Source organism: Phodopus roborovskii, unplaced genomic scaffold, assembly GCF_943737965.1.
Source record: "Phodopus roborovskii unplaced genomic scaffold, PHOROB, whole genome shotgun sequence".
NCBI classification, from domain to species: Eukaryota; Metazoa; Chordata; class Mammalia; order Rodentia; family Cricetidae; genus Phodopus; species Phodopus roborovskii.
This window is the reverse complement of record NW_026126517.1, coordinates 31,443,820-31,453,674: the sequence shown is the minus strand read 5'-3', so window position 1 is coordinate 31,453,674 and position 9,855 is coordinate 31,443,820. Positions and strand designations below refer to the sequence as shown.

The 9,855-nt window shown below is 48.1% G+C and overlaps 1 protein-coding gene across 1 annotated transcript; it reads right to left on the bottom strand.

Annotated features, from left to right (window-relative positions):
* Positions 1-755: 755 nt before the first annotated feature.
* Positions 756-8,934, bottom strand: Sh2d7 (SH2 domain containing 7). The gene is made up of 6 exons (XM_051196946.1): positions 8,759-8,934; positions 7,416-7,505; positions 4,308-4,473; positions 3,867-4,073; positions 1,877-2,563; positions 756-884 (listed from the first exon to the last, which is right to left on the bottom strand). Exons 1-6 carry the CDS (start codon positions 8,932-8,934, stop codon positions 756-758), a joined length of 1,455 nt encoding a protein of 484 aa, XP_051052903.1.
* Between the last annotated feature and the right edge of the window lie 921 nt (positions 8,935-9,855).

The following is a 9,855-nucleotide window of genomic DNA, read 5'->3' as shown; positions in this document are numbered from 1 at the left end:
GGAAGGGGACTGGTTTTGTTCTCAGAAGTAAGAGCATGATGTCATTTAGCCTGTTGGAAGAATGTCTTGATAAGGAGCCTGCCACATGCTTGTTAAGCATCTGAGGTATGAGGCAGCTCCAGATGTTCATCGGCCCAGGCCTCTGCATGTTCACCCAACCCTTCCTTTAGTTAGTCCCCACTCTTGCTGGCCGTATTTCCTTCATTGTGTGGATGGACAGCATTGAGGGCATATCCAGGAGTTGCAGGCTGTGGCAAGGTCTCTCCCATGCCTTCCCAGGCGGTACCCAGGCTGCATCCTAGAGCCTGGTTCCGCAGTGGTTGGTTGTGTCACATCTTCAGCTGAACTGAGGGTATCCAGTAATCCCAGGGCACCCTCTGGATGCCAGGCCTCCCTCAGAATTTGTGCCTCTTGTCTGTGAAGAAGAACCTCCGGAACTTGTCAGGCTGGAAGAAAGGGAGAGGTGCTGGGGCCTGGGCTCCCCAGCAGAGAAGGAAAGACCCAGGGTCAGAAGCTCTTAGCTTGGGTCTGGGGTGAGGGGCCCAAGCTGGAGAAACAATGCCAGAATACAATGCTGGTGTGGCTCCCACAGCCTCTCCAGGGCCCCAAAGCCCACTTTCAGCCTTCAAATTTAAGATGAGGATTTGCTTTTGGCTAAGGAAGGGTGGTAGGAAGGGAGGAAGGTAAAAAAGAGGTGGAAAATTCTGAAGAGCATTGTCTTCCCTCTGAGTATGTCCTGGGGGTCCTGGCCCCTCCTACCAAGCTGGGGCCTTGCTGTGCCCAAGCTGGGACAGGATGGAGGAGGGAGGGGTTGTGTACTGGGCTCCAGAGTTAGAGGAGGACACGGGGACATCTAGGAGATGTGCAGATATGGTTTCAGAGGTCTTAAAGGACAAACACCTCATAAAATGATGGGAATAAGAGCAGGAGTGGGAGGAGGCAGCCCTGCCCTGAGTGGGGGGTGCTGGTTCGCCCACCGGCCTTTGCTCTAAAGCTTGGGATGTCCCTGTTTAGGCCAGGAGAAGGAAGTTTCAGCTTTTCAGACTTGAGGCTGTGTCTGCAGAAAGGGAACTTTCCATTCCTCTTGTTCTCGAGTATAGACAGCTGAGGGCCTGAGAGGGGGTCGGTGGGTTCAGCTGTCTCCCTAGAGACTCAGGAGTCTCCCTGTGGTGTTCTTACCCCCTCCACATTCTCCTTCTCTCTGTCATGAATTCTCAGAAATAGTTGCCCTATTCACGGAGGGCCACCTAGACAGCATCTTGTCAAGAGAGGATGTGGGACCCTGTTCCTTGGGCAGCTGCTCTGGGCATAACCAGATGATCAGCTCATTTTACAGACAAGGAAGAGAGAGCCTGGGTAGGGTTGCCAAGTAAAAATATAGGCTGCCCAGTTAAATCTGAGTTCTAGGTAAATCAGAAACTGTTAAGAATTTTTTTTTGAGACATATTAAAAAACCTCTGGTTTGTGTCCAATTCCAACTTAACTAGCTGTCTTCTATTTTTATCTTGATGAATTTGGCAGCCCTAGTCCTCAGAGAAAGTGTCATGGCCAAAGCAACAGGCTAGAGATCTGCTTATTCATGAGGTAGGAAGCTCTTGGGTGGGCTAGAAGACCCCATTTCACCCCACAGTCTAATAGCTGCTTCTGCCATCCTTGTACCACCAGGTGGAAAGTTCTGGGCACTTCTGAGCATTGGCAGTAACTTGTTCATGCTCGAGGACCATACACAGTTTCTCTTTATATAGTCCTGGCCTCAAGCTCACAACAACCCTCCTGCTTCTGCTATTCTAGTGTTGGGATTAATGATGTGTGTCATCATGTCTGGGTCACCCGTGTTTTGTAAGGACCTGGCCACTCACCCCCTCAGGGAACTCACCTTGTTTACCCGTCCAGTGTCCTTGTTCTTGGAGGCTGGGATTTGCTCATAGGTGTTCCCTGGCTCTGGGAGCTGAGAGGTCCCCAAGATCTTCTCATAGTCACAGTCCATGGGCCCTGACAGTTGGCTGTATGTGGGGCTGACACCAGGGGATGGGATCTTGGCAGTGCCATGCCAGCAGGTTGGAATCTGTTCATAAGTCCTGCCTCCTTGGTCTGGTCTGTCCCTACCCTCCTGTCGTAGGCCTGCTGTCCCAACAAGCTGGTAGGTATCTATAGAGCTGGCCTCAGAGGAGGACTGAGCCTCGTGGCTCAATTTTAGAAACCCCTGCCTCCAAGTAGTAGGCCGTGATCCTAGGGCCTCAGGATTGGGGGGCAGGGGAAATCCTAAGGAAGCATAAGGCATGGTGGCATTCTGGTCTGTCTTCACCCCAGATGGAGCAGGCTCTGGGCTATGGGGATTGTTCTGGTCTTCATCTGAGAGTGTCTTTGAGGGTTTCCTGCATGGGGAACAAGCCAGGCTGCCAGCTGGAGCTAGCCTGTGCCTGCCACACACCTCTGTGCCCAGGCCTTGCTGTGCCCGGTTCGTCTTCTTCAGGTCTGCGTAAATGATGTCATTGGGGCCTGCAGAAGGCTCATCCAGAAGAGAGGGGCTCCTCTGAGGAATAGGGGGTACTCTAGTGGGTGCCTGGGAGAGAGGGACAGAGAATGTTTTAAAAAACACCCCACTGTTACCGTGACCTCACGATTAGCCTCCTCTCCCCTCTTTTGCTTCAGTTTGGCTAGCATATGCAAGGGTTGGTTCATGACCTTCATGTTTCCTGGCTCCATGATTCTAAGTACAGTCTTTTCATTGGCATCCAAGGAAACAAGCTCAACAGTCAACTCATTCTGCCTGGTCCTTCTGCCTCCAGTATGGTCCATTGAGGTCCCCATGAGTTCATCCACTCACTGCTACATACCCTTTCGGAGTAGCTTTATCCCAAGCCCATTGCTCATGGATCTTTTCAACAAATAATTACCGAGTACCAACTACATGACAGGCAGTCTTAAGACCTGAGGACAGCTTGAGTTTCCATTCTAATTTGGAAACCAATACCATGGGGGCTGTGCTAAAGAGTGTACAAGGATTTGATGTAGTATATGATATATGAGTGGGAAAAGTGACATGTGCTATATATAGATCAGGTGGCTTTTTTGAGGAGAGACTGAATATAGTATGAGTATGAGTGATGCCACTCTCTGGTAAGAAGAGACCCAGGTAGAGTATACAGCAAGTTCAAAGGCTAATGGGGTTAAGGAAGATCTAGAAAGCCAGTGGGGCCATGGTGAAGAAGGGAAGGAGGTTCGGATACTGGGGAGGCTGTTGTAGACCCTGAGGATTTTAGGTTTTATTTTGAGCACAGGAAGTCCTTGGCAGCTGGGCATGGTGGTGCATGCCTTTAATCCTAGCACTCGAGGCAGAGGCAGAGGCAGAGGCAGAGGCAGAGGCAGAGACAGAGGCAGAGGCAGAGGCTCTCTGTGAGTTTGAGGTCAGCCTGATTTACAGAGCAGGTTCCAGGACAGCCAGGCCTGCCCAGAGAAACCCTGTGTCGAAAAACAAAAGCAACAACAAAACCAAATCCTTGGCATGCATGTTCTATGTTTCAAGGATGTTCTCTGAGCCTGTCCCAGCATACAGACATCCACTTTACAGTTTACTAAGTGGTTTTCGGGTATCTCAAACATCAGGAATGGCAAACAGACTCAGAGTGTGTGCCTCACACTAAGTCTCCCAGAGGTTTGAACTCTATCCAGCTGACCAGGGTAGGCCATATCATTGGTGGATCCCTGGGGACTGACTAGGCTGTGAGTCTTACACCCTGGGCCTGATGCTCGCCCTCTATGCCTAAAGATACTGCTCTAGTGGTTTCTAAGGACCATGATTGTGGCATGACCCCTACATTCCAGTCTAGCAGCCATCAGCCTGTATGGGCCAGAATCCTCCTCACCTCCACACTCTCCTCTTTCGAGACAGTCCAGGAACTCACTTCCAGGCCTTTCTTGGTGTGCAGGAAGGAGACCTGAGGCTTTGCAGGAAGGCGGGGGCTGGTGGACTTGTCAGGAACCAAGGTGGGAAATTCCACGGCAGCTGGATTTTCCAGATTAGTCTGCTGGAGGCCGGTGTTGACAGCATCATACAGGTCATTTTCCTCTAGCTGGCGGCAGGGAGGATATAATATAACAGGCTGTGGTCACACACTGGCAGCCTCCAACTGCCTGCAGGGATGGCAGGGAACATCCCACTAGGTTCCTGACCTTGGGTAAGGTATGTTGTTGAATGAGGGCCATGACTCCTCTGAGTTCCCTTGATAGGATGTGTCTGTGTAATTGCCACTGCAAGCCTGGACACCCTGTCCTACCTCCCTCACTCTAGGGCCAAGAGTGCCTACCCGTGGGCAAGCAGAAGCAAGGGTTTCCCCAAAAGGCTCAAGCTGCACCTCCTGGTAGTGGCGTAGGAGCTCGTCCAGAGTGCTGTGGCTGAGGGTGTCTCCTGAGACAAGGTAACGTCGATTTCGGAGCTGGTTGATGACAAAATGACGGCAGCGGTCACTACCCCTGTAACACAATTATGTGTGGGCTGGGTTGGGTCTCTGGCTGCAAGTGGCCAGCTATGCCCCTAACTGTTTCCATCACAGATTCATCTGACCAAGTGCTGCTCTCTGTGTGTTCCTTGGGGAATGGTGGAGGGGGCAGGGGCCTCAAATGTCTGGGGCCCAGGGAAGAACCTGAGCTTGTTCTTGGGGAGGCCAGGGCTGGGACTAGAGTAATTGAGACACTCATTGAGCACAAAACAAGGAAACCCTAAACCTTGCTCATGAGATTGACTAGTGCAATAATTGATCTCTTTGTTGTTTTTTTGTGTCACTGGGGACCAAACCCTGACCCATGCCCCCAGCCCTATTTACTTAGCTCTCTTAACTTTAAATCCATTAATTGTTTACTCACTTATTCTTGAGAGAAGATCTCACTTTATAGCCCAGGCTGGCCTACAGCTATATGGTTCAGGTTGGCCTCAAACTCAGGTAGATCCTCCTGCCCCAGCCTCTCCAGTGCTGGGACAATATGTATGAGCTACCATGCTTGACTAATACAGTATTTTAGAATCTCAAAATGAATGAAAAACAAAATAACAACACATAAAAATAAAAACAATGAGGAAGGAAGTACCAAAGCCTCCAGTAAAAACAAGATCCAACCCTTTACCATTCAGCTTCACCCAGGCCCCATCCTCTGGAACAACTGAACCTCCCCTCCTATAAAGCCCCACCCTCTTGATTTTTCTTTTATTTAATGGAAATGATTTAAACACAGAACACTCATCATGGGTGTACAGCAAGATGAATTTCTAGACATAAAAATGCCCATGAACCATGCCTGGCCTCTCCCTACCAGTGCCCTACAGATGGCCTCTCTCTCTGACCCTATTGCCATAAGTTTGTTTTTTCCTTTATGGAATTTCAAATAAATGAAAATTATGCAAAAACCCTCATTTGTATCTCACTTCCTTCACTCGATGTATTCTTTTCAGATTTACTGAGGTCCAAGTAGATTTAACTTCTTCCTTTCAAAAGTTACCTATAGTATCTCGTCTGCTGGAAAACCTATAGTCTGTTAGGTATTTGGGTGGTTTCCTAATTGAGCTTGTTATGAATGTAGCTATTATGCTATCTTCTATGAATGCATGTGCTGACTTCTACTGAGAATATGCCAAAGAGCAGCAGGAGCAAGATGTATCAAAAGACATGTATACATACACACATATAGGCACATACATACACACAAATACATACATACACACATACACACATATGTATATATGTGTTTATATATATAAATATATATATTTATATATGAAATCAAATTATCGGTCTTTTGAGAGCTTGTTTGGGGGCCCCTCCTCCATTCTGGGAAGGTCGTTATCTTCAACCAAGCATGCTTTAGGAAGGGTACACATGTTGTGGTTAGGCAGGAAGGAGATACTCCTCTACCCATCCAGATCAGCTGAGTCCTGCCTGGCCATCAGTGTGGTAACAGATGTCGATGCCAGATTGCCTACACATCCAAATTTATCAGTCTTTTATAGTGAGTGCTTTTTATGTCTAAGAAATTTTTGTTTATCCCACTCATAGGCAGTTGATTTGCTTATTGAAATGTTTTCTTGTTTCCTTTAAGAAAGGCTATTGTTTTCCATCTTAGATTTAGGATTTTTGTATAGTTATTAATTTTGTACCTTGCACATTTTCTCCCATTTGGATATCCTGTGCCTTGTGCCAATTATAGAAAAACCAGGAATGACAATGAATGGTGTGAATTGGGATGCTGCTCATTTCTGGACTCTTCTGTCCCTTTTGACTGTTTCTATCTCTCTGGGCACCTCCTCTCGCTGTCTTTTATAAGGTCTCCTGAGGGAGAGAGAAGCTCAAAAAATACCGAATAAAGGAAAACCGAAACTGAAAAGACATTTGAAAAATGCTTACTTATTATATTTCAAAGTGCCCAAAATAGTGTCTGGGGAAAAGTGAGTATTGATCAATGATTAGTATTTGTTTAGCCCTTCCATGGCTTGGGCACTCTGTGACAGGCACTTTCAAATACATCATCTTATTGAGCACTTCCAACAGTCCTATGATATGATAGGTAACCAGAATGTTCCTAGTTTACATATGAGAGGGCAGAGGCACAGAGAGGCAAAGGAACTTCCTCTGGGTTGGGATCTGAACAAGGAGAGTCTGTGCACATAATTTGAATCAGAATCTAAAGATTTGGAAGTTTGCCCTGCAGCCCTGGCCTCAATCCAGGTTTCCAGTGAGAGCCTTCTACCTTCCCAACTCAGCCTATGTTCAGACTGGGGCTCACCGTCATCACCTCTGCCTTCTTACTAGGCCCATGTCTCCTCCTCTTTGGTCTTATAGCCTTATATCAGTAAGACCCAAGATCTTCATAGTTAAGGATGGCATGGGTCTCCCACAGCCTTCACACCTCTAGACTATCTCCAGGTTTCCCTCTTTGCGCTGTTAGGAGGACCCTGGTGAAGTGACAGTCTGCTTGGATCCCTTCTCTGTATCAGAATTTTCATACAAGGCTATCCTGTTCCTGGATACCCTGTATCCTGCTGCACCCAGAGACCCAGGGGGCTCCCAAAATCTTGTACTTCTGTTCATGCCAGACCATCTGCTAGAAGATCTTCTTATACCCAACCAGGCCCTCTTCCCACCAGCAAATAGCTATTCCTCCTTCACTGGGCTCAGAGTTCATTTGTGCCCAGCAGGAAGGTGTTTTATTTGCCTACCCTCACCCCTTTGAAGGCTGCAGCACCGTCCTTGGCATATGGTCAGTGCTGCTTGGCATATGGTTGGCCAAGCATGGGATGGATGAATCATGGTGTTGAGGCCCAGGGAAAACCAGACAGGGCTTTCTGGGACTCCATGTTTATCAGCAGGCTCTGGGTTATGGAGTCTTGAGGCTGCCTGGCCCCTCATAGAGGGCTTCCCACTTACCTGTAAGACAAGATGTAGCCAACGGCCCGGTCACTGAGGCGGACAAGGAAGGAACCGAGAGCTTTGTCCCTGAGTAGCTGCTCTGTCTGCCTGGACAGAGGAAACACCATTAACTAGGGTTTGTACAACCAAGAAGTCTGAATTAAGATCTTTGCAAGCCATGGCATTGGGTCCTAGATTGATGCAGTCTTTTAGCTCTTGATAGAGAACCTTTTTAGACCTCTGACTGGTTCTGAGGCCTCTTAAGGTGCAGTCCATGCCTGGTCCTAGCTCATATGAGCAAACTAAAGACTCAGCCTGGAGTTGGATGTGAGTCCTGAGGCACCTTCCACTCCCCACTGCAGCCTTGCCAGCAGGTGCAGTAGACACTGCCTGTAGTCCCTGCTCTCTACCTGAACAACTACATAGTGAGAACGATACTACATGACTGGGGACTTTTGCATTGGCAGGAATCCCTCTCTTGGGGCTAGGTGTGCAGTTATGCAAGATATATACTGCATAAGAGTTTCTGCAGTAAAGAGCTGGTGCAGTGTCTCAAGCTTGGCTACAAGAGAAGTTTACAGGAACTCACCTCCCACCTCCTTCATGTCCTTCTATATGATGCCAAGTGTTTTGGAAGCACAGAAGGAAATCTAGCTTTTTTTTTTTTTTTTTTTTTTTTTTGGCTTGGCAGAACACAGACCATATAGTTCCTTATCCACTTACCAAGTCAGAACTACCTTCATAATTTGTAGGTGTCAGTGCTAAATGAATATGTAGGATCCCTTATTTCCTAATGAAGTGTCAAGACAGTGACAGCAGAGTATTAAATCATGTGCAGGTCCCCGCTGAACACGCAGCCTCATGTGATCCATAAAACTGTTCCTGGTGCTGTGCTAGGCACTGGGCCAGGAACTAGTGGGCTTTGCCTCTCATTCCTTCCTCTGTCTAGTATTGGGAAGCTTGGCAATCTAGATCAACTACAATGCCAAATCCCACATTCTGGCCCCTATGCCAGGATAAGCATGTGTCTAGGTTTCCTAGCCAGTTTTCCAGCTTAGTGACAATAGCATTCCACTGCTGGTGCATGGCACAGTATCTTTCACCAAGATACTCAGAACTCATCTAAACATGCCCAGCCCCCACAGGTCCACTTTCTGGCCTTTCCATAGCTGCAAAGGCCCCACGAGGGAAATGCCCTTCAGACCTGCCTCCAGAAGCTTCCTCAATCTCTCCCCTCCACCCCCAGAGTCCTGCCTAGTGAGAGAAAGGTCAGGAGCCCAGAGTTCCAGAATCCTTGGGCGATATTCTCTGTCCCGAGGAATTGTGGGCCATGCTGGCCATATTGTCAGGGGCAGCCTTACTTTCTGGTGATGAATCCATGAAACCAGGGGGGCAGAGCTCCATTCTGCAGGATTGAGGGTGCCTGTGTCTCCATGAACCACTTCAGAGCCAGCTCTTGGATTTCAGCCAAGGCCCGTCCATCCCCTGCCTCCCCTAGTGCCTTGGTCAGATGCAGTTGCTCTGGGCTGCTCTCCATCCTTGTAAGCACTGATGGAAATAAGTCCTGATGGTTGCAGCCCTTTATATCTGTGTGTGATGTAGCTCATTTGCCTGAACCCACACCCTCCCCAATGCCTGCAGAACTCAGGAGTCCTATTTATTACCTCTGGGCTGGCAGGTGCTTCTTCTCTGTGAAGCTTTGGTGTCAGGTGTTTTGGCTGGTTAGAGTCACTAGCAGGAAGCTACCATAGCAGCTTGGTGAGGGGCAGATGGACTGCTAACTTTGGCCTCTTTTCTCCCAACCTCCAAAATTTGCCTCAACTGAGGAGTAGACACTGGCTGCAGTCACAACATTGCCCCTGTTAGTAAAGCTGGATTTAAATTTGATGTGTCCTGTCCTCGAAGAGACTTTTTGTGTCTTGGTGGGGGAAGTTCCATGCTATTTAATTTTTCCTTCCACCGCAGGTTGTATCAAGTATCTACTGTGCACCATATAAATCTGGGCACAAAGCCATGGTGGCTGGGAAAATATTTTTGTTACTGTGTGTGTGTGTGTGTGTGTGTGTGTGTGTGTGTGTGTGTGTATGTGAGCATGCAGGTATGTACCCATGCATATGTTTGTGGAAGTTAGAGGTTAGTATTGCATGTCTTCTTCTATCACTCTCCACATGATTTTTTGAGACAGGGTGTCTCACTAAACTTGAAGTTGCTGTTTGGAGTAGACTATCTGGCCCTGGGATCCACCTTTTCCTGCCTCTCAGTGTGTTCAGTTTTTATGTGGGTGCTGGGGATCCAAATTCTGGTTTTCATGCTTGTGAAGCAAGCACTTGACCTACTGAATCATTTCCCCAGTCCTGGAGAAGCACACACCCATTACTAATGGAGGTAGACAGACAATACATGTTTGTACATGTATGTGGAACACTGTGCTGGATGCACTTAGCGTGCAGGAGGCAGG